This window comes from Corythoichthys intestinalis, chromosome 4, assembly GCF_030265065.1.
Source record: "Corythoichthys intestinalis isolate RoL2023-P3 chromosome 4, ASM3026506v1, whole genome shotgun sequence".
In the NCBI taxonomy this organism is placed as follows: domain Eukaryota; kingdom Metazoa; phylum Chordata; class Actinopteri; order Syngnathiformes; family Syngnathidae; genus Corythoichthys; species Corythoichthys intestinalis.
Genome location: NC_080398.1, coordinates 56,091,924 through 56,117,043, shown reverse-complemented (window position 1 = coordinate 56,117,043; position 25,120 = coordinate 56,091,924). Strand labels below are relative to the sequence as shown.

Sequence of the window (25,120 nt, the reverse complement as noted above, 5' to 3'; positions counted from 1 at the left end):
AAGGGAATCTTTATTTCATTATTTCATGTGAAGACTGAGAAATAATTAGTGAGGGTTTAGGTAACAAACGTTTTCACCTCCTCAGCCGGCAGGATTTTTTGGACAGCCAAAACAGGGTATCTACTGGCAGTAAAAAGGTAGGTTTCTGGCCTGCCCAGCCCACTATTTAACGACTTAGCGCCATCAGTGCAACTGACCCACTGGTGTGGACGTGTAAGCGAGGCTCGCCTCATTCATTGAAGATAAGTCATGTAGGCTTAGGCTTAGGAAACAAGTGACTTGATCGACACTTGGCAAATAACCGGGGAGTAGTTTGAGCACTGTCAGCGGACAAACCTACAGAGCTGGCTTGATTAATTGGAATTTTTCATGCTTTATTACTTAGAGTACAGTTAAAACCCATTTTCCCCCTTCCTGATTTTTGTGGGTTTTTTGGGGGCATATTTGTCACTCGCAAAAGTTTTCAAGCAAACATACATACACCTTGGTGAAGAAATATATCAATTAGAAACTGCATTTTTTATTTCCTTGGGCTGTCTGTGTGATATTAAAACTGGTTTGATGAACTGAAACCTTTGTGATAAATATAAAAAATTAAAATTAAAAAAAACACAGTGGTACCTCTACTTATGAAATTAATTGGTTCTGGAAGTAGTTTCGTAACCTGAAAATTCCACATGTAGAGACGTGTTTTCCATGTAAATGCCCTAATCAGTTCCAAGTCCCCCAAAATTCAGACACAAATCTTTTATAATGGATAAAAATGCATAAAAACATGTGACAAATACATATTCCAATTAGATTATTGCACAATAAACATAACATCATACTTGTGCATGTTATAAAAAAACAAGAAAAAAAAAGACTTAAAGTTAATACACTCAAGTAAAGCTGTCGGAACACGAGAAGCGAATGAAGAGGACACTGGGATATACACATACAGTAGAGGTTACTCTCAAATTGGATGCCAGGAATGCTATGCAATAGATAATGGCAGAGCAGCTATAATTATGTTACATTCAGTAAACTCTGGGAGTTGCGAGTACCAGCCATTCTGTATTTTTGCCTTTCGTAACCTGAAATTTCTTTCTTAACAAGAGGCAATTTTGTTCCAGTTGAGGCGTGTTTTTAACCTGAAAATTCTGTAGGTAGAGACGTTCTTAAGTAGACATACCACTGTGCTGTACTTTTTAACAGCATACTGCATTTTATTAACTCATTAATAATTAATTTCATTTGTTTTGTCATACTGTTTATTGATGTTAAATTCCATTTTTTAGGACCTCTAAACATTGCTATACTGTTTTTCCTAAAGCCACATTCTTGTCTAATATGAAAGTGTCTGCTAACCACCTACGTGCTACTACTATTCCAAGGGACTGCTGACATTCTTCCTCCCGCCTCGTCTTCGCTCTTATTCAAAATGTTTCATCAAAATTAGGCTTCAATGATATATTAACCTCTAATACTAGAGTGACCTAACTCGTTTACTATTTTTCAGCAGTGAGACATCAAGAGCCAGATGAGAAAATTTTCTGTGTCAGGCATAATTTAAACCAACTGACGGCACACAAATATACTGGGCTGGGTGCAGGCATACCAAACAATTATCTGTTCAGATTCAGAATGATGCATCTGGACTTTCCTCCCAGTGGGATTTCTTGTAGAAGCGGCTAATAGAGATTACAGTGGGCCAGGAGCCCATCGAGCCTTCACTGTGTTCGGAACACACATGGATGTTACCTGTCTTGGATTGTGGAGAGCTTCTTCCTTCCAAATATATGTCCAGTTTAGAGTTTGCCTATTAATGTGCTTTAAAATAAATAATTGGAAAATGTGGGAATCGACCCATTATCTTCTTGAGAATGCATGGCTGTCTACAAAGATTAAGCTTGGCCCAGTTCTAGTGGCAATTGGGCAGACACCTGTCGAAAGAGGTAAGATTATATAATCACCCATGACTTCTTAACACAGAGAAATTGCTTCACACCACCGACGTCGTCCTGGCTTTGTGTAGTGGAACAAACTTAATGGCACACATTTTGCCAGGAGGAAACAAACTCGGACGACAACAGCAATAACAAAACAAAAACAAACAAACAAAACATGGATGTCCAATCAAATCTGATGTTTAGCTGTTTCAATCACCCTCTGGGAAGTTTGGAACACAAAAGACTCATACAAAATGAATGAAAACCATCTAAGGTGATTTCAAAATCTGGCAAATCAGAATCCTTTCCTGTTATCATTATAGCAGTTCAATCCCATATGCATTACCAATGACAGCCTTCAACGCACAATCATGAAAAGAAGGTTCTATCCCCACTTCGCTGTCTGGCTCAAAGAGAGATGGAGGCACTTAAAGCCAAGAACATATTTACACAGGCATGTAAGCACGCAGAACTGGGAAAACACACACAAACACATTACACTGAATGGGATCCAAGAAGCTGGGTTTGTTATCTTCTTAGGCTAAGGCAGGGGGAATTACCTCCTGCTAAGTGGACCTCAGGCACGTTTGTACATAGTGGGCACTCTTAGTATAGTACTGTACTGAGTTTAAAAAAAAAAAATGATGTAAATGTGCTGAGGACGAGCATGAAATCTCAGGGAGAAAGACTACAAACATGCATATGTGGAAAGAAAAACAGCAATTCCAAATACACTGTAATTTAGTTCGGGCTTCAGTTTGTTTGGCTTTGTGTGCTTTGATAATTTCTGTGGCGAAGGTAAATCATCGAATTCCAAATGCAACTTGACTTGGGGAAAGATTACTATATATTAGGATGTCATGGAACAACGCCAAGAGGTTTTCCCCCAGTGTGTTAATGTTTCTATGAATCAATTCAGACACCACAGGCGCAAATAAAATGACTGATGGCCTCACTGAACTCATCTGCTCTGTGAGTCAGACTTGGGCCAGCCCAAAACAGAGTAAAATCGTCCATCCAATTTTTTGGTCTCAAACAGTCTGGAAAGACGATGACGATGGGGTGATAATCTGCAAAATCCCCCTCACGAAGGTGGACCAGGAACAGAAAAGTGTTACTGGCATTGGTGGAGAAGTGAGTTCAATGAGTGAATTAGAGTGAAAAACATTATAATTGTGCGTATGCACGTGCATGTGGGTGCCTGTGTGTGAGAGACCTTGTGATATGATGGTATTTTTATTACTTGAGTTTTCCGTGTTGATTTTTACTTTCCCCTTTAAGTAAAGCGTGATGCTGTGTGCATGTGTGTGCCCTAGCAATACTATACCTGCATCTGTAGTGGTCAATGTTGAAACTGCCAACTTTACATTTGATCTTCGTGTATACATCCTGGATATCTACTGAGGCACTCAGGTCTTCTAGTTCACTGACCACACAGACTTCTATAAGGAAACAATAAGAGAAATATTTTATATGACATTTGCAAGTGCTGACATACATGAATTACAAATGCTTGGCTCCACATGAATCCATAAACTAGAAACCTGCTAATGATGGGAGGGGCTCTTATAGTTTTTGTTTCAAAGGCTATAATTTCACGCTGGGAATAAGAATCATATTGAAAAAGGAGAGACTGAGTAAAGCATGAGTTATGCTTCTGCGTTGCCGTCACAGCGTAGCAACTACAGCGTTAATGAGCATTCGATAGTTCTGAGGCAAGGGAACACGATGCTCTGTAATTCACCGCCAAGCCACCAAAGGGGTCTGGCGTTGTGTTTGTATGGTTTGGGGGGACTTTTGCCGACTTCCTCTAGTTTCCTTCCGGTTACACAATGCCACGGAGATGGAACGCTTGAATGTGGATTTTCAGCTCATAAACAAATTTTGATCATACTGTAATGTCCGTAACTAAGCGCGGTTGCTTTAAGAGGCGATCAGACTGGGGAGCGGTGACGTAGCGGGAAGCAAGTGGAAAGAACGGGAGAAAGCGAAAGTTAGCGGTCACATGTTGCGGCAGCCCACTATTATTTTGTTATTTGTTCATTTTATTGTTGCCACAATAAAGTGGGGAAAGTCATCATTAATTCCTCTCCTTCTTCCCCCCATACTTGTCTCGGAGGTTCTTCCATTTTTTTATGCAATCGCTGACCTCCTGCCCCTTATTTGCAGCAATTTTCCTCCATGAATTGCTTGCCATTTGGCAATCTTTATAATGTCTAGACGAGACATTGTAGAGGTTGTCGCACTTGCGGACCTCTTCGATGATATTCTCGTCGGCTTGCTCCATTTTTGCGTGTAGCACAACTATGTTTGAAAATTGCGGTGATTTCAAGCTGAACCGGAAACAACAGTCTGAGCGGACCAATCACAGTCCATTTGCGTGACGTCACCACGCTTTGATGTGACGCCCACTCAAGAATCTGTGGAGGAGCACGTCAGGCTATGGCGAAGGGTCGTACATCGGGTCTGCCATGACGGCGTAGGTCTGACGCAGGAGCATTACTCGGCCTTAAGAAGGCAGAATGACTGAGTACAGTAGTGACATACTGTACATATACTATACGCATTCCTGAAAATACATTGTGTGAACACTAAACTACACACCGCAGGCAAAATGAGCTTCACGATCAAAAAACTGATTAAGATTGTTGTGAAGGAAGCCTGTGAGCTGACCAGATCGTTGTCATTGTTTCCACTGAAAAGACACAGTGACAAAGACTGGCTTGGGAAAATGAACTTGTTGTTACTGTTGCCTTGTGTTGATTTTGAGAAATACAGAAGTTCCGAGTGGATTTTTGCATTGAAAAACATGGCATGTCAGCGACTGTATATTGTGGATTTTGTGTGGAAAGAACGTGCCCAGATTGGTACAAGTAGTCGTCAGAAACTCATAGTCTCCAATCATGATATAATAGAGATGACTAAACTCAGCCCATGCTGTAATCCACCTTTCCAAAAAAGGGAATTTGGACAATTTATTCAGACTTTCAACCCAGGCGTTTGGCTCAATTGTCTGAGCGCCCTTGCTGTCGTTCAGGTGGCAGGGTTTAGATTTCCGCTTGCGAGTTCATTCAGGAAGGGTGTGAAAACTTGTGCGCCAAATCCAATTACAGATTGACTGTTTCACTTTTGGCAACCCTAGAGGGGAGAAGCTGGGAGGGATGGATGGAAGAACGGACGGACTGATTCAGACTTTCGCCTGAGAGGTAAAGATCATGACATAGTGTTTTCCTTTTGGTTATTCTTTATTTTTAATAAATGTACAGTGGACACCCACATATTTGCAGTGTTGCATTTGTGAATTCACCTATTGTGATTCCTACCTCACACAGAGTCATAATAATGTTGGATACATGCTCCTCCAAAGTCATACTGTATACTGTCACATGTGAATTGCAATTTACTTAGGCTCGGTTCATACCGCTGGTCTTAATGCACAAATCCGATTTTTTGTATTTTTCTGACTCGAGTGGGGCATTCACATGACTGTCTGAACAGGACAGGTCGCATAAAAGTGGACCATACCAAATCCGATCTAACTAACTTTTGTATGTGGTTAAAATTCAATCTGGGCCACATTTTTCCAGAAGGTGGCTGCAGTCTGAACTGTCAAGTCTCCTAAATCGGAATTCATGCAGCAATTACGTCAGCAAAGAGTGAGAGGCAGGGAGCTGTGGCAGCTGTGCATCAGCATTAGCGCCTAGCTTGAACTTGGTTTCTAGGAAAGAGGCAGCCTTGACAAGTCATCAAAAAAATAAGATGGGGGTGGGGGGATAAGCTTAAGAATGTTCAGTTTTCTTTCTGTGCGCCAAATGAGCAATATTTCTATATTGCTTACAAGGCCAAGAGTCTGAGCAAACTGCTGGCTCGCCTGACAAAGAGCTGTAACAAGCTGCTCTTGCATTGACACATTAATCTCGGACACTTCAAACGTACTGTACGTCGCAATAATATGCTTTGGGAGACTATAAAGTACAATAATGCACTTTATAACGAGAAACACATACCTGTCTTGATTTTTGGGTCCGGAGCAAACAGTTCAACAAGAACCTTGGGTAACATCCACTGCATCCAGAGGCTGACTTTTCCACTAGTTCCACCGATGTTGCTAGTTTTCTGTTCCAGGGTCACTGTGTCAGCAAATGGGCCATCATCACCTCCTGGTACTGAATCACCCTGAAGAGCAAAAACAAGGTTAATGTAAGAGGGTGCCTCCATGTTTATTTTAAAATGTGCTCTCACTATAGGTAAGCAACAAGACTCAATGATAATTTCTGTTGCATGAAGGAAAAATATTACTGTCGTATAGTATTCATATCCACAATTTATTTTCCATCTCATTTATCAGGATCAGTGTTGTTTTTTGCAGCCCTTTTAATTTTAATCTTAGTCTTTTGGAGGATAATACTGATTAGTCTTAGTCATATTTTAGTCATCTCACAATGTGTTTGTCCTCATCTAGATTTTGTTGACAAAAACTGTTGACTAAAACTAAAGACTAATTTAGTTTAGTTTTAGTTTCCGAAAAATGTTTTCGTCTGTAAAATTAAAAAAAAAAAAAAAAAACATATATATATATATATATACTCCAAAAATAAATAAGTGTTTCCAACCATTTTGAATGAACATTGACAAACAAACACATATTGTGGCGTCTACAAAAACAACACCAACTTGGTTATTACAGACATTCAGCAGGAAAACGGGACATTCTTTTAATTAATTATACCCACCTGGACACCACAAACTGTAAGTAAAAAAAGTTGTCCGAGAGTTTAAGAGGACGCGCGCAATTAGCATTAACCTAATGCTAATGTGAACGCTATGCTAACGCTACGAGTTACATTTAGGGTGTGATGATCACTCAGCACAGACCTTTAAAGGCTAAAGCAATATTGTATATTCTCTCTGGCTCAAAAAAAAAAAGATGACCGCGTGTGCAAGCCTGCATGGAGGTTGAATACGACACACTGATGAGTTGGGAAGGGGGAGATGGAGCAAGCTAACTACATATAAAATGTCACACATTGTGAACATGTGACAGAAGCTTAGGCGCATTTTCGTCTCATTCTTGTCTCGTCAGACAAACTGGCATTTGTCTCGTTATTTCTTAGTCCGCCAAAACACATTTTTAGCTCGTTACCGTCTCATGTTCGTTGACGAAAGATTTTTGTTGTCATCCTTGTTGACGAAAACAACACTGATCAGGATCTAGTTTTATCAAAGCAGGAACTTTTAACATGTCACATTATGATTAATTATTAGAAAAAGAAAAAAAAAAAAAATCTTAGTTTGCAATAGAAGCAAGGAAGCTAGGCAGAACCTGGGACACCCAATATACTGCTGGACAGCTAAACAAGGAGACAAGTTCATCAAAAAAGTCAACCGCAACATTAAACTCACCAGGAAAATTACACATACTGATAATGAAAATACAAAATATTTCGTTTTCCGAACTAGCCTACTAGCTTAATGCTATTATACAATGGAATTCACAATTCGAGCGCAAACGAAATTAAGCATTTTGTCAACTTATTCAACTTTCGAAAGAATAAATATTAAACTATGACCTTATTTATTATAATTTGTTTTTTGGTGTAGGTGGGTGTGGCTCTTAGGGCGGGGGTTGGGTTGGCCTCTTTTCCAGGCTAAAAAGTGCATACATGCATGACTAGGTGCCAATAGAATTATACCGGTACATAAAACTGTTGTAGGATGTTGAATCATTCATTATCACGGGATTTGTTCCAATGTTACGAACATTAATAACCTTGCTTGTACACTGACCTATCTGCCCTCTTCTTATCATTCAGTATCCCCCTCCCCCATGGTGTCACCTTGGTAAGAGTAGTCATTTCACTTAGCAACGCTACTTACAGTACATTAGGTAGCATGTACTTCTGTATATTCAATCATGTTTTGTATCACTTTTCCTGCTGTTCTTTCTCCATCACCTCTTAACCTTTTCCTTCAGTCGTTCACTAAGACCTATTAATTATTTAAAATTATTTTATGAATAATATATACTTATTTTCAAATATTTTTGGGTCAAATAGTTTTGTGTGACTAAAATATCATTCATGAAGATTACTTAATTACAAAGGTGCTAATCGATTTGTTATGTACTTATTTTATTGAGTCCCACTCCAAATTTTTTTTTACCAACTTTGATTTCAGCACTAAGGTTGATGAGGTTCTGAGGATGATGGCACAGGGGGTATTTCTTGTATGCGTCTTTCTTCTACTAAATCTGTTTCCCAAACAAATGTTTGCATGACTGGAAAGTGAAAGACCTGCAAATACACAATGTGGTAATTTGAAGCTCTAGAAATGTGGGATTTTCTCTTTTTCCACAGCTTCTTCCATCGCTGCCTTGTAATGACAGATTATGTCATGGTTATTGAGCCTGGCTGTGGCTGGTGGGGGAGGTTATCAACCATCTCAATTAGAAACACCACAGCTGCTGGGATGATTACAGCGCCTTTAAGGGGATCCAGATGAGGAAACTATGTCCCAATTCCAATGTTTGGGAAGGATAAGAGCACAACACTAATTTGCAAATTGAATTTAATAGCACAGTTTGGAGTGGCTGACAACAAGGTTTCAGTGACAATCGTATTAAAATACAAAATTGGATTGTGCTAATTTACATACATAGATTCGAATGCACACCGAGCACGCACGGATACACATGGAAACTCAAAATTGTTGTGAAGATGGAACATTCATCCAAGTTTTTAAAGACTTTATACGGGCCCAATCTGGCAACGTAATCATGATGCGCGAAATACATATTTTTAAAGAGAAAATATGAAGTTCATTAATCATAAAAACAGCACTATACAAATCAGGCATGAAAATGGGTCAGGGGTTAAAAAGGTGAGAAGGGTGTGGAGGAAATATGTTCCGGCGTTCTACCAAAATGTCCTCCGTCGGCGAAACATGAGGCGAATTTGACAATTTTAATTTTTCACATAAGGCTTAATATTCAAATTAGCAGGGATTTAATTAGTTGAAGGAGTTGATTTCAACCACCATTGACTCGCGCTCTCACTCCGAAGCCCTGAAACTATCAAATAACTGGCAAACTGCACAGAATTTGTTCAAATCAACTCCAGCGACTAATTGAACCCAGGCTAACTCAAAGATTAAGCCTAATGTAAAAAATTCTGAACTTCCCCTTTAAAGTATAGACCATTGAATATGACCATTAAAATGTTGTCTATAAAAGTTTTAGAGCAATAAAACAACAAAAATGAATGAAATGAATAAGAATCCTTCAAAGTATTTCATAATGGGTCCAAATTATTTTTCGAACAGATCCTGTGACTATAGCACATGAGAGACAGCCATTTGCTTTGCTTAGCCAAAACTACAGCTGAGGAGGCAAGATGGATATTTAGAATTTCTTTAAACCTAAGCTTTCAAAACCCTCAACAACAACTGAGCTTGAACAGAGGATTGAGCACGAGCAGTATCAAAAAGTCCTGGCTGTCTTGTTACCTGTTGTGCTGTAATTCCAGGTGGTGCTTGAATTGGATGCTTTAGCGGTCAACAGTCTTTTAGAGCCAGCGCAAGGAGATATTTTTGTCATCTTTACTGGACAAAAATGTGAAGTAATGGTTGTGTTTCCAGTGTGCAAATGCAGCCGTTTGTAGTATATCTTCTGCCTATTTAATTGCATCCTGGCGAGATAGCAAGGCTATGTTGTTTTGACCGCAAATTCCCAGCGCTCACGGCTCACGCATCATGGTAAAACACGTCACCTGTTTTTTTTTCCATCCCCGATTAGAAAATGTGACACGTAATGTCACTCCCATGACTACAGTATTCTTCATTATACATACATTATGGGGCAATAACAAAATAGTAACGCACAGGCATCAAGGAAAGTAACTTTAATCAGATTATGGATTTAGAAAAATGAACGCGTTAGATTGCTCTTTACTGAAAGAAAGTAATCAGATTACTGTTACGCATTACTCACATAACGCGTTACTGACAACACTGCTTTTATATTACCATTAAATACACAAGCTTGACGCTAACTTAACGGGAGCTATTTTTTTCACCAGAGATTTGGCTAGCTCTGGCAGTGTTCAATGCAAGCTGGAACGAACGGCAGTAACTTGTCATAACGCAAAATATGAAGACGATTGAAACCATTACTCACCAATTTCAATATGCTGGCAAATGCATTCATCTTAAAAAAATATTGGGAGTGAGACCTCTCCTCTTCCAGCGAACGTGAATTTGTGCTTAGAACAAGATCATCTGTCGCAATTAACGATCTTTGACGCTCTTTTCTCCCCCCTGCATTCAAACTTGTTTCTGTCTCAGCGGCTGTGATTAACCTCAATGAAGTTGCTCTCCTTGCTAAGCCTTGCCTATCATTCTGCTTTTTAAGTTTTTAGTAACTTTGTGTATTGAATTTGAAAGGAAAATGTGTGGGGTTTTTTTGGCGAACTTTTTCATGAAGCTAAACTGTTGAAGCTACTCACACTTGGAAAAATACGATTGTACAACGTTTTAAATGTATTCATTTGGTATATTTCAGTTGCCACGATGTCAATAAATTGCAGAAAAGTACGAATTGCTGGAATAGCGTCACTGGCACACGCAGCATCAAACAGGGGAAAGGGTAAGCGCTGCCGCGCCAAGCCACTTATGGCTGCATCTTTGACACATGAAAAATAACGATTACGTACTTTTTATGACGGAAAATTTTAGTGGTTTTGTAACCGCGACGTTTTAATAGCATGGTAAACCGTGAAGGTAACCGGCACATGCCTACACCCGACCACCCCCCCACCCCCCCCCCACCCCTTAAAAAATTTCTCCTCGGATCTACACGATTCACGTAGGTCATCCTTTTTTACTTCAAAACGGCGAATTTCGCCGAAAGGTGAGAGATTTTCATGCCTGCAAATGAAAAAAAAGTAGTGCCTTAACATCTGAAAAATAGAGTAAATGTTGTTAAAGAATTACTGCAATTTGCATACAGTATTCACTTATAAGTGTAATTTGTTTCAATAAGTGTCGTTTTCATCAACGGTGACAACGAACACTTTTTTTCATGACGATGACGAGACGATAACGTGCTTGAATCGTGTTTTGGGAGACTGAACATAACGATCCGAATGCCAGTTTTCGTCCGATGAGACGAGACAAAAATGCACAATCATTTCCGTCAAATGTTCACAATGTCTTATTATTTATGTGTACTAGGCCTGCATGGTAACAGTGTCACTCACAGGTTGTGACACTCATGTGACATGCTGCGGTTAAAGTCGGTCGCAGTTATTCAACACACGCAGCTATCCAACGCCGGATTTAGGTTGAAAAAGTACCAAACCTGTACCGCAACAGAAGTCTAAGGAGCGATTTGTTTGAGGATTCAAGGTAATTATTATATTTTTCGTAACATGCGTGCATTTGGAAACTTTGTGGGAAAAAAAAAAATCAATGGGAGAAATTAACCGCTACGTCATTTGCGTCATAATTCGCAATATTTACGTAAAATAAATGCTAACTGCCCGTTTTTTTTTTTTTTTTTTTTTTTTTTGCTTTTAACCAAGAATCAAGACTGCTTTATGTCCATATCTATAAAGAAATCAGGGGTTTTACCATTTATACCCAAAAAATTCAACGTAAAAAGCTCTTTGTTGTGATAAAGCGGCGCCACAGTGGCTTAAAGACTAGCAGCACATTCGACATATTTACGTAAAATAAATGCTAACTGCCTTTTTTTTTTTTTGCTTTTAACCAAGAATCGAGATCGTTTTGCGTCCATATCTATAAAGAATTCAGGGATTTAAGTATTTATTTACAAGAATTTTCAACCCAAAAAGCTCTTTGTGTTTCCACTCGGTAAGCTTTGATGGAGATACGAGCCCTATTAATCGGCCCCGCACCCCGTGTCCCGTCAATATCATTATGAAGTCTATGGTTGACTAAAACTAGATGAAATCAGTCTTGAATTTTCGTCAGCAAAAACTCTTAGAACACCATTAAGATGACTAAAGTATGACTAAGACTAATAAGTTTTAATGTCCAAAACTCGTTTCAATGAACTGTCTAAGCATGGCGATTATACAGTATGTTTCCATGCAAGCAAAAAGGTTGTTGTGTGTCAGTGTGCCTATGTAAAAACAAAGACTGGCAGCGAGTTACATGATCCCACCAGTAATGGCGCTTAGTCCGTCTCATAAGATACAATGTCAACTACCATTTGGGGACTAATTATTGCAGAGCTAGAGTCAAAACATATCCTTCCGTGCGTGCAAGCTTGTGTGTGTGCGCGTGCGTCCGTGCGGTTACAACTGTTTAGTTACAGTTCTAGTCAGTCAGTGGGATTACACTCTGCAATGTCAAGAGTCCAAGTAGAAGCTGGCCGCTGGCACTGTGGGATTGACCACAGTGTACTGAAGAGTTTTTACGCTACATCACTGGACACCTAACCACTGCTACTTCCCAACAAGAAAGGTCTGTGTCCCTTGAAACGGCTTTCACTATCATACAAAAAAAGATCCCAGCATTTTTACAAATCATTCCATTCCTTAAAGTTAGATAAAAAACAATACATTTCTTTCTGTATTTCAAGTCGATCCCTTGGTTTAAAGGTAAATGGTTTACATTTTAAACAGTAGTAAGGAAATATGCAAGCTATAGAAAAAAATCTTATCTTTTGTATAAACATGAAAAAAAGCTGCATTACACACAAAAGAGATTCATTCTCGAACAAACATAAGTATGCACACTTTATTGTAGTAGTAATTTTAAAATTTAAATCCGTGTAACCAGAGCATGAAGTAGTTACACTTCCTGTTCTTTAGCGATTATCTTCCTGCGGATAATTTGAGAATTCATGCACACCACTTTTACAATTGAAAGTGAATAGAGCAGTCAACTGAACAATAAAACAATTGATACAACATTAATGAAGCTCTAAACATTAACAACGCTGATGTTTGAAAACCTTACACATTGACCCAAGGATCACCAATACTGTGCTGCAACATGTCTCATACCACCACACTATAGAACAAGAAAACAATGTTTTGGCACTTTGCCAATCATTTAGTGTGACAAAATCCATCGTCAACCGCATTAACACCCATCCGTATTAGAGGGTGTAAAAGCCTGATGCTACCTGACCATCACCAGACATCAAGTCAGTAGGGAGTGAGCTGTCTTCATCCTGGCAAGGCAGCAGTTCCATACAAAGTGTGGCCAAGAACGGTTAAGGCATGTGTTGCTGAGCTAGGGGAGACCCTTCCAGCATGTTTTCAACATGAGTCTCTGTCCGGGGAACGTTCCAATACTGTGGAAGACATGTCTCTTCTCAGCCCCCAAGACTCCTCATCCAAGTCAGACAGAGGACGTTAGATCTGTTGACCTAATCTCAGATATAATACAGACCCTTGAAAGACTTCTGCTCCAGTACTTACAAGTTCAACACACCTTAGATCACCTGCATTGTGCCTATTGAGAAAATGTGGGAGTCATCCTTATTTCACACCTGACCCTCTTTGCCATTCTCCTGAGCTGGAAAGTCCATTACATTCATTCAGATTCAAGGTAACAGGCTGCCTTGTAGAAGACATAAGATTGTTCACACATGGACTAAACAGGCATGCCAGTAATTCCAGTACTGTAAACCTTTGAGCAACCTCATTGACCAGTTTTCTCTTAAGCATTTCATGTTTTGAAAGGGACGACAAGTACTTGGTAATGTCACGGTTGTGAAAATTGAATGCCTTGAAAATTATTTTGTACTCTCCTCCTGACCGATTCCTTTGACCGATGACGCTTTAATTGCTGACAGGTGTAGGCGGACTCCCATTAAACATGAGGTTGAATGTGATTGGTGATTTTGAACAGTTACAACTTCACTTTTATGGTGGTGCGCACACGTTTGAAACAACAATTATATTATTTGTTTATTATTACTTACCCCCTTGAAAAGATTTCAGTTTTTTCCCCTTTTGAATTGTACAGGTTAAAGCAATGATTCTCAGGTTGTCCTACAAGTACTACTGGCAGTACATGCACACCCTCTAGTTGGTACGTGAATAAATGTTAAAGGGGCTTCAACCTTTCACTAAAGATACACATTTTCTAACATCTTTTTATAATGCTTGATGTCCTTTGATTGTGTTGAAGCTATAATAGTTTGTCTTTTACCACTTGGCTAAGCTGGAGAAAGTGACCGGAAGCGGTTGTACAACAAAAGTATTGTACTACACCACAGACAATACGCATATATAGATTTAAATAATGCTTTATTTATATGCTGCGATACACACACATACTGTACATTAGAGGTTCCGCTTACACAATTGGATACCAGGAATTCTAGGCTGCCAATGGCAGAGCAGCTAATGTAGAAGTATGTTACGTTCAATAAACTCTGGGAGCTGCGAGAACCAGCCATACTTTATTTTTGCCATTTGTATCCTGAAATTTCTTTCGTAACAAGAAGCAGTATATTCCCTGTTGAAGCGAGTCTTAACCTAAAAATTCTGTATGTAGACTTTTGTAAGTAGAAGTACTGCTGTACATTTTATGTCTAATGTGGCACATTTTAGAACCAGTAAGTAAGTAACAATCTCCAAGTGGCTTTGCTCAGTGCTCCCAATAGTGGAGGGCGCAGACAAAAAGGGCAGGTACTTGCCTAAGAAGGTACGGTGTTACGTCACAACATGACCAATTTCAAAACCAACTGCTTGCAGAATAATTATACTTTGGTGTCTCTACAGAGGTGGGTAGAGTAGGCAACATTTTTCTCAAAATAATATTACTCAAGTAGTCATCCAAAAAGTTTACTCAAATACAAGTAAAAAGGGATTTGGTAACTGCTTACAATTTTAAAGAGTTTACTGATTGATTGATTGATTGATTAATTAAAACAACAAAAAATACACACAAATCATCAAATTCCGACTTGAAAAGCTACAGAAATCATACATCACATGTCCAAAGAACATGAGTTGCCCTACAATAAAATTAAAATTATAGTTTAGTTGTTTTTTTTTTTTTTTGTGGTTTATCGTTGCCAAATAAAAACTGGGAGAGATATAGAAACCCACGCTTTTGAGTAATGTTGAAGGCAGTGCTCTATGCTTTAAAGACGCTACGTAGTTGAACAGGCCAGCACGATCATATGAATTGTGGCCGCAAACTTGTATATGGCCATGTGTCCATATTGTGATGTCTGATTAGAATCATGGAGTCACGTGTTTATAGTGCAGTGTCATTGGTGAAAAAGAATCAGTCACTGTTGGCTTCTCTGGAAAAAATTAGGTAAAATCTGATATGTAGAATGAGGAGGAAAAAACTAACAGTGTAGCTCAAAGTAGCAGTGTAAGAATAGTGTTTCTTCTTCACTAAACGTAAAAAGACACTAAAGTTCCTCTTAGAAGTACAATTTTCTTACAAAGTTACTCAAGTAAACGTAATGGAGTATATGTAAAGCATTACTGCCAAACTATGCTCTTCAAAAAAAAAAAGTAAATATTTTGAATGTGTACTCAAATCATGGTTGACTAATTAATATCTACAAGTATCTTAACGTTGCCCAAAGAATCAATAGTGTATCGTCAGGAAACTGTTGGTTGTAATCCCTAATAAAGATACTGTACAATCACTGTGAAAAGTCTTCCCAGAAGGTTTGAAGCAGTTATTGCTGCAGAAAGTGGACAAACACCATATTAAAACCTATGGATTATGAATCAGATGTCATGTAAATTCATAAGTCACAGTTAGACATGTGCCAATTACAGGTTTCAAGGTATACCGTGGTATAAAAACGTCAAGGTTTCAAAACTGCAAAAATTTTCAGTCACAGCATCCCTAATGTAGTTGCTATTTTTTATGTCCCAAAAATCCATGGAGAAATCCCTCACTTGCAGCTGCAAGGCTCAAACCTCCCCCACTGGTTGTTGCTCAGTGTCAGTGAGTCAGCTGTGCCACACGATGCCTGGAGGTGGTGAAACCCCTGAACTTTTTTCCCCCCATCGAAGAAAACAAAATCGCTGGTATGGGAATACTTCCGCTAGATATCTCAAAGCAACACATTTTAGAGCTGTTATTGCCATACCGTAATACTGGTATTTTGGCTTAAGGTTATCATACCGTCAGAATTTCATACCGGCACACACCGCAGAGTCACAGCCACTGAGCCAAAAGATTTGGCAATATCGTGTACATGTGGCTTTGAAATTCTCACAGCCTCGTGAGGTTCAAGCTCTTTGTTGACCATTGTGATTTTTTTTCCCCTTCTTAAATTTACGAGTATTGTTTTGCTGTGGTTTTTGGTTAGTAACTAAGTAGGTGAGACAAATTAAATCATCGAATCAGTCTATAATTCATAAAACAAAAATTAAATCAAATATTCAAAGAAAATGTGAAGATTTTAAAGAGAAAGAGAACAGCACAATCACACATTTTAGTTTATGTTTAATCTTTTCAACTAAAATTACCCCTGTACCAGTCATCAAGGTGATAGCTTAAAGAAGGCATATAGCCATGTTGTTTAGGGTGAGCAGGGTTCTTTCACATTCCTAAGCTGCCAAGTTGGGGCCCCAAATACACACACATAACCTTCTTTTTCCCACACCTTCAAAAGCAGTATACAGTTTAATTTTGGGGCCTCCAGGGCTATGCGTGGACTGAAGATCCAAGTTTATTTTTTCTGCAGAGTTTGTCTTTCCTCATCAGAGAGGCCCAAACACTGGCAGACAACAGCAGGCTGTGAAGTGTCAGAGAATGAAAGCGGGAAGGACAGACAGCCAAGGGGTGAAGTAGAGGGAAAAAAGCTGTTTTTGGGGACTATAACAAAATGCATGCTTGCATCTAAATGCAACTTTATAAGCACACGAGGATACTGTACAATGTAACAGTAAAATACAGGCAAAAACATTAAAAAGCTATGACAAATCAAGTAAATAATTATTTCCAATAGGGTTGGAGTGAGTAAATCCTCTTCTCATTAGAGCTGAAGCAGGGAGGCCAGAATGGGGAAAAATGTGTATAACATTAGACAATAATGGGAGACAAGGTGGCGAAGATATGAATGGCCTTGGAAGTTAGCCGAATTCGTTTGAAATGTATTCCAAATTTAACTAGCTACTAGGGGAGCTGTTTTAAGACTAGCGAGATATGTTTGATTACAATCATCTAAATTCTGAACCAGCTTGAGTTTTATAGAAAGATCTGTGTGTGAGATGAAAATACAAGAAAGTTTAGTCATCGATTCCAGAGGTGATGAAGCTGTTAACAGTTTTGCCGCAGATACTGCAATATGTGGACCACGTGATAATTTCAGGCAGGTAGTCGTCTAATTTTAGAATCTCCTTGCCTGCCATTTAATGTGCAAAGGTTCACTAGCTATAAAGCATTGATTGAAAGGAAGTGACATCATGATGGGCATCATCACTAGTTTTCAGATGTGAACAACAGAGCCTAGGCATACAGACACTTACTTGCTGTACCTTTTATATCTTCAGGCGTTTGTAAAGTTTACACATCGGCAAGCAATGGACATCAACAAAACTGAGTTACCATTAGATGGTATGCTTGGTTTATACTCTACAAATACTCTAAAGAAGAGGCAACTAAATGAAAAGTAAATGTTTGCGGCTGCTAAATTTGACTGAACATTTCGGCCTCCAAACAGTGGTAGTCCAAGAATGGAGAATGAAGGCAACAACAAAAAAAAAGTGAAAATCGTACTGACCGGATTTCTCAAACAGTACATTGATTTTGTTTATTAAGGTCCTTTCCAGTACCTCTCAGGGGGGCGCAGAGCGATGCCGGGGGTGGGGCATGTGACCTCGGCGAACATCATTTATTTGCGTTACTAGAATGAATTGTAATTGCACATCCACTCTGGGTGGCAGTGGCGCTCTCATTTTCAGAGTGCGCGCAGTACTTTTGAACCAAACAAGAGCACACAGCAAGGAGCACTGAAGATATGAAGAGCTAAGATGAGGAAATATGACAAAGTGTATGTAGCGTTTGACTTTTGGCTTTGACTTTTAATACAGTGGGAGACGAGTAAAGCAAAGTCTGTGTCTAAAAATGTTGGCAACGGACAGCAGGAAGTCAAATCAATTAAGACGTCACTTAAAACATTACACCCCAATAACATTGATAAGCCGCTGGATTGTTTTTTTTGTTGTTGGTTTATTTATTTATTTAAAAAAAATATATATTTTTTTTGCAACGACGAGCCGAATATTACCAACAATCTGTTAGCATCATATAAGGTGGCATACCAAGTTGCTCAGTTCAGTAAAGCAAAAATAAAAACTGTCCCTCTGTCCAATGACACTCCTGTTTTTGTTCCGTTAATTTTTATTTTATTTTTGTTTTGTTTTTTTCGGTCAAATGGTGTGGTATATTGTTCTCATGAGTCAATGTTGCTAATAAATTTGAATTTATTATTATTTACTGATTTGATTAAATTTTATCTTTCAGTATTAAATTGTCAAAAATGTACCTTAAGTGTATTTTTACAGTTCGGGTGTGACTTTTTTTTTTTTTTTTTTTTTAATTCATGCAAAGTGATGCACTTTGAGTCTTTTCAAAAAGCCTGTTACAAACAAAACAATGTTACTCAAGTTACACTTTATTGTAAGTTCATCTATATATTTTTTCTTTAATATTAAAAAGGACACAATGTTATGCAGAGGTGTACTTACAATACAAATAATTTTACAGACAAATGATACTAGTTACAGTGGCGGAGTAGCGTTTGGGGGGGGGGGGGGCGCGAAACGTTTACCTCTTCCTGGGGGTTTATACCAACTGTTAACTTGCGTTGACTATTTTCATTAAATATTGTATTTTGTTACAATAGCTCTAAGGTGATTCACTGTGACCACAGACTTTCACCATCTATATGTGTAAATTTACAGTGTTCTTTACTCAATTTAATATCCCACTCTGTTGTCAGACAGACGTTACTGAATTAGATAGATTGGACTTCCCTGAGCCACAATCGGAATTCCATTTGATCATAAAATTTCAAAAACCATAAAATGCCCATTACCAGTGGGCAACGGTGGTACGGATGGTTGATCTTGTCACCCTTTCATTGAAGGATCAGGAGTTTGATTCCAGCTCCCACTTGTGCCCACTGTTGTTGTATCCTTGGGCAAGATATTTAACCCTACTTGCGTATGTGAAAGTAGTGTGAGAATGAGTGGTTGATCGTGGTCAGAAGAGCCGATGGTGCAAATTGGCTGCCTCGTTTCTGTCAGACTGCCCCAGGGCAGCTGTAGCTACAATTGTAACTTCCCACCATCTAGTTGGGAGTGAAAGAATAATGCAATGTAAAGCTGATTTAATGTCCTGAAAGGTGCTATACAGTATACATTCAATGCATTGTTATTATTATTATTATTAAAAAGAGGTGAAGTAAATTTTTGGAGTTGTTTCCATACAATATGCTACCAATACACATTTGGTTTCAACATTGTGGTGATCAGAACTTCATTTGTTTCTAAGCTATTTACTCGTTTTGTACCGAAACAATTGTTTTCCTACATTCACACATTCCTACATTTTTGTAGATGCGTAGTCGGTTGCACACGCTGCTTAACCCTTGTGAGGTGTGGAACCTTAGGTGTGAAATACCCTGTATAACATTATCCGTCTTCATGTGGATTTAGCCTAAATGACCTCGGGATGCAACTTTCCACATCGCCACATTGATTTGCTAACTCGGCAAATGTGGCAACTTTGTCGCTTCGTGGCATGCTAGTATGTTGTGATAGGTGGGCGCTAGGCAGTGCTTTGCTGTTGGCAGGGTGCAATGTTGGGTGGGTGTGGCGGTTTAGGGGTTTTACATCATGAGTGACTTTGTGAATTGGAAGATTACTATTCTGCGGTCAGGAATTATTCAATGTCTGTAGAAGAATGACAAATAAATGGAAAATGTGACTCGTCAGTTGATGACAGAATACTAAAATTAGTAGTTTTGTGTAGTTATTAATCAATAAATCTGCAAAACTAAATGACAAATGCGTGCTTTTGTTGCAAAAATAACATTTTGTTTATAGGACAATATAAAATTAGCATTTATTGAAATACTTGTTTTAGTAGTGGGAATGGTTAACAGTTGGGATGTGTTGTGGTCTGGCTATAGTTAAAATATTGGGAGTAGGAAGAGGTCACGGGGTGTGCTTCTTGGGGAGAGTATGTTGCCACTACTGCTGAGACTTATCAAAACAGCTCCTACATTCTTGCTTAATCATCAAACCTTCCACAGGACTAAACACTTCTACCAATGTTTGTACTTAAGTAAACACTGACAAGTGGGTTGTCAGGGGACTCTAAGGCTGTCATAGACACACACACACACACAAAGCCCTTCCTTTACTAACTAAACTGTTGCCTTGCCACTGGTTCCACAAATGAAGCAAGAATAAACAAATGTTGATGGCTCTTAAATGAACACAGAAAGAGATGCACATGGGCATATGGTATGAAAATAAGATTCAGTTCTGACTCACTTTATTGCCTCTCCAATGTCATAATGTTGTTTCTGTGATCCCAGGGGGGCACACATTTCTGACAGGTTCAATGTGGTCAAATAGTCATTAAATCACTGGCTGGTTGCCACTGCTTAACAACATAAACACTCATCTAGGCCATCATTTTAATGGCGATGGCTTTTCAACACTCTCACAAAAAGCATACAATGCACTAGGGATGAAATAGTTTATCAATAAAGTGTGGGGAGAAAATGTCAGCCATCACACACCATCTAAATCAGGGGTCCCCAACGACCGGGCCGTGGACCGGTACCGGTCCGTGGCGCATTTGGTACCGGGCCGCGCAGAAATAATAAATAATTTATTAACAACCGCATTCTGGCCAATTGACTTTGGCCTGTGCCGCTTAACACACCAATATCCCTGTCCACTCTAGATATACAACTACAGGATAGGAGGTCGTCATAGAAATGCATTGATTGGGCTGTTAGCACTAAATCTCGTTTTGTATATCTATGCGCGCTTGGACTCAATAATAACATGTGACGTAGGTCATCGCCAATCACATTTCTTCCCGGAAATAATTAGCCCGCACACTAGAATGACTGAATAACAGACGTCTTTGGACAGAGTTTTTACGGGGAAAAGGGAACCTGACGAGCCAGAAGATGTGCCTACAACCTCGAAGAAAACAAAATTTATGCTACTTCCCAATCACTAAAGACCCACGAACTGCGAAGGAGTGAATTCGTGAACCGTATGTGAATAAACTGAGTGATTCGAGCATGTCTGTGGAACAGGAATATCAGCTTGTAGAGATCGCAAATCACGGCAACTTAAACTTACATTTGAGACAACAACTCCACCGAAGTTCTGGATTAAAGTCATTTCGGAATATCCTGACATCGCTAGGAGCGCGATGAAAACTGTGCTAAAATTTCCAACATCGTGTATTTGTGATGCTAGCTTCTCTCACTCTCCCATCTCGGGACCATCTCGTCTCAACGAAACAAACTCAGGCCTCCCACTGATTCAGCGGGTGAGTTGTATTTTTTCCCTGCACTTAACACGACGGGGATAAAAACATATGCTATTTTATATTTGCTGTATTTTTCTGCCGCACATTGCCGATGTTCTGACATAGTTGGCATGCGCATAATGTTAAAAAGGACCGCGAATGCAGCGATTCCAAAGTCCACACTCCAAACTTTCTTTAAAGAAAGGAATATTAACTTACGTTTGACATGTTAGGTGCACACAACAACTGCACGAAGCCCTCTCACTTAACGACTTCGCCGTGTCGTTAAGCATTAGTTTACGCCACTTCCGTGTTGCACATGTATGTTTATGATGTAAATAGTTTTTTTTAGCACCATTGGATAACATTGAGAGTCCAACTGAATATAAAAGAGGGTTTTTTTTCACCGCCACAAAAGCTTTGGGAGCAAAATTTTATAAGGGTGCAAAATTTGACAGGACACCGGTCCGTGAAAAAAAGACCCAAATCACACCGATCAGTGGTGCAAAAAAGGTTGGTGACCCCTGATCTAAATGATAACCAACGATAACGGCACCAACGCAACCTAAAAATCTTTATTGTTTTAGTCATTTTAAAGTACATTTCCTGGGAACACATGCACATATTTTCTGTTTACGATGTCAGCATGACAACTGTTCTTATGTACAAAGAGTTGATGAATTTTTTGTAGACAACATAAAGCTTGTCGTATTGCTAAGTAAGCATTGTAAGCAATGTACCGTAATTTTTGCACTGTAAGTCGCACCTGACTACAAGCCACCACCCACCAAATTTGGCACGAAAACGGCATTTGTTCATTGATAGCCGTACTGGACTATAAGCCGCAGCTGTCCTCAGCGTAAGACTGAAAGATATTAACCAGCAAAACTATTTGACAGCGGCATCATACGACTGTCATAAGACCAAATGAACCATCATGAAGCTTTGAAACAATTGCCTGTTAAGCTTAATTGCTTCAAGAAGCTTCATTTGGCAATCACTGCTCCCTTGGGGGACATGTCCAACATGCCTCCTAGCATGCATTGCAGTGCTACAGACGTAAATAACGATCAAAATGCAGGTTCCGTGCCAATTATTTCTTCAGTTACTGTTCCAGTTGTTTCATTAATTGCTAGTTACTGTATTTGATAACAATTTATTTGACAGTGGCGACATAAGACTGTCATTTGACAATTATAATTAGGACATGACACTGTCATGAGCATTAATCAATGCTTATAATGCATAATTTGCCGAATGACATCTGTCATAAACATTCAGTAATGCCCATGATAGTGTCATGTTATAATTATGACAGTGTTATGACAGTCTTATGACGCCGCTGTCAAATAAAGTGTTACCTATTACAAATTATATATTATAAATCAACAAATAAGCTGCACTGGACTATAAGCCGCAGGATTCTAAATGAAGGAAAAAAGTAGCGGCTTAGAGTGGAAAATTACAGTAAGTATTTGTGATTTGTTTGTAGTAATTTTAGCACTTTTTTTATATAACACTGACAATAATTGCTATAAAGATTCACTTCTTCTGTGCACATGCTTTCCTTCGGCCAGGACCACAACAATGGAAATAACACTACAGTGCTCGCTGCTACCCTCATTACTGCCTAAAGGCAGAGGCGTCGTGTCCCATTAGCCAAACCGGGCAATTGTCTAGGGCCCCCAGCCCGCAGGGGCCCCCAGAGGGCCAACAGATTTAGCACACACAGCTTTACTGCACTGTCGCAGCGACAAGTGCGACATTGCCAGTGAAGGCCTTGTGTCTGAGTTCCCTGAATTGGCCCCTTCACTCGCTCTACACTCCCCCCCACCCCCTCCCTTACGTGACTCAGAGTGAGAGTGAGCGGTGATTTGGCTTTTTTTTAATTGGCGTATATCCAAAATGAAGAGAAGTTATCCTTTTGGAAGCGACAAAAGAAAGAAAGAAAAAAGCAGAAGAGGAGAAAATGAAGCAAGACAGCTGTGAGTGTACTATCTTACTGTAGTTTTATGTTCTAATGTAGTAAAAGCCGGGCACTTTGAGTGTCCTAAAAAGCGCTCTATGAGACCGAGGCGTTATTATACTTTTATTAAATATGCTATTGCTCCAAGTCCAACTGTCCCCCTTGAAGGGCCCCATGTTGCTTGTTGCCTGGGGGCCCCGGGGACCCTTGCTACGCCTCTGCCTAAAGGACAGACAACACCTTGATCATGTGCATCCCAGCAAAAAGAGTCTTATTAAAAAATAATAAATAAAATTTAAAAAAAAAAAAAAAAAAACATTTTTTCTCATTAATATTAGTAGAGAAAGACAAATACAAGTTCATATTTCTAGGAAGTGGGCTCCCTTATTGCAGGCAGCAATTTTTTAATAATAATAAAGACTGAAAACAGGAAAAATAATTAAGTATAGAACGTTTAAGTCAAATTGAAAATACTAAAGAGATTAATTTTTTATTTTTTTTAAACACAATAAAAATACTAATAGATAAAAATACTTATCAGAAAACTGAAACACAAAGAAATTAGGGATCATTATGGATAGGTGAATGAATGTTTTGTGTCCGAATCAGTGTTTATGTGCCTGGATATAACTGACGTAAAAAAATGGCTGCACTCGTAAGCAGAGTTATATTTTAGGTTTAAAAACCTATTTCCTCCATTTTAGAGCTGTAAGAAATTTGCCATTCGTATACTAAAATACTTTGAGCTTCTGTTTTTCGCATGAAGATAGCTTTGCCGTTCCGGTGTCTGGATACAGCAATGGAAGATTAACGAGACCTTTTGCACTGAAACTTGTTCAATACCATGCGTTTTTGTCATGGGCTTTCACTAAGTGGCTTTAAAACCTGTAACCACAGTTCCTACAGTATATTTGTCCAAAACATTTAAACTCTTCACAACAGTAAGGCAGTTCAAAAGCATTATTTGTGAGATAAAATTAATACACATTGTATCATACTCACCTGAAAAGCCTAATGTTAAGGGTACGTCATAGTATTCTCTTGGAAGTGTTGAATAAGTGATTCGATTGAAACAAGTCAGCAAGCAATAAGCGTTGTCTGATATATCATCAAATCCTTTTTTTTTTCTTCTCTCGTTAATGTCTAGCTTGGAAATGAATGTTCAATTACATGCGAATGTCATTCTCCTGTGTGCTCGGTAAGCCACAATTGCTCATTGGATTTACTTAGGAATATCTAAATGGAGCGCACTTATTGTATACAGCATTTTATCTAAATGGTAAAATGAGAGCAGTTATATAGCTATTTTACGTATACCATTACAGTGCCCAAATGTTCATATATGGACTTCACAAATGTGGACTGAAAACATAGCAACCATTATGGTGCCAACCTGAATTGTAAGATATGGGGAGTGAATAGAGGCCTTTTACCACTGTAGGTGATGTAAAACAAGGATTTATCCACTTTTTTTTTTTTTAGTATTAGACCACAGTCAATTAAATAACAATTGATGGCATAGATCTCGAAATTACTTTAGATGACACATTCATTTTAGTGCTGCAACAACTGATTGATGAACTCGAGTAATTTGATTAGAAGAAAGCTCAGAATCAAAAGTTTCTGCTTTGAGGATTTGTTTAATTAGAGTGGCGTTGTAATGGTTTGTTTAGAAAGTCTTTGCATTTAAGTTTTAATAATT

At 38.8% G+C, this 25,120-nt stretch overlaps 1 protein-coding gene across 3 annotated transcripts in view; it reads right to left on the bottom strand.

Annotated features, from left to right (window-relative positions):
• Window positions 1-25,120, bottom strand: part of LOC130914348 (intermembrane lipid transfer protein VPS13B-like) — a 625,421-nt gene that overhangs the window by 322,890 nt on the left and 277,411 nt on the right. For all 3 annotated transcript variants that reach the window (XR_009062893.1, XM_057833447.1, XM_057833446.1), the window contains exons 26-27: window positions 5,939-6,107; window positions 3,259-3,373 (exon numbers count right to left, since the gene is read on the bottom strand). Coding sequence is in view for 2 of the 3 variants with exons in the window: in XM_057833447.1 (XP_057689430.1) it covers window positions 3,259-3,373; window positions 5,939-6,107 (284 nt within the window). In the remaining variant the exon portion in view is untranslated. The remainder of the gene's footprint in view (window positions 1-3,258; window positions 3,374-5,938; window positions 6,108-25,120) is intronic.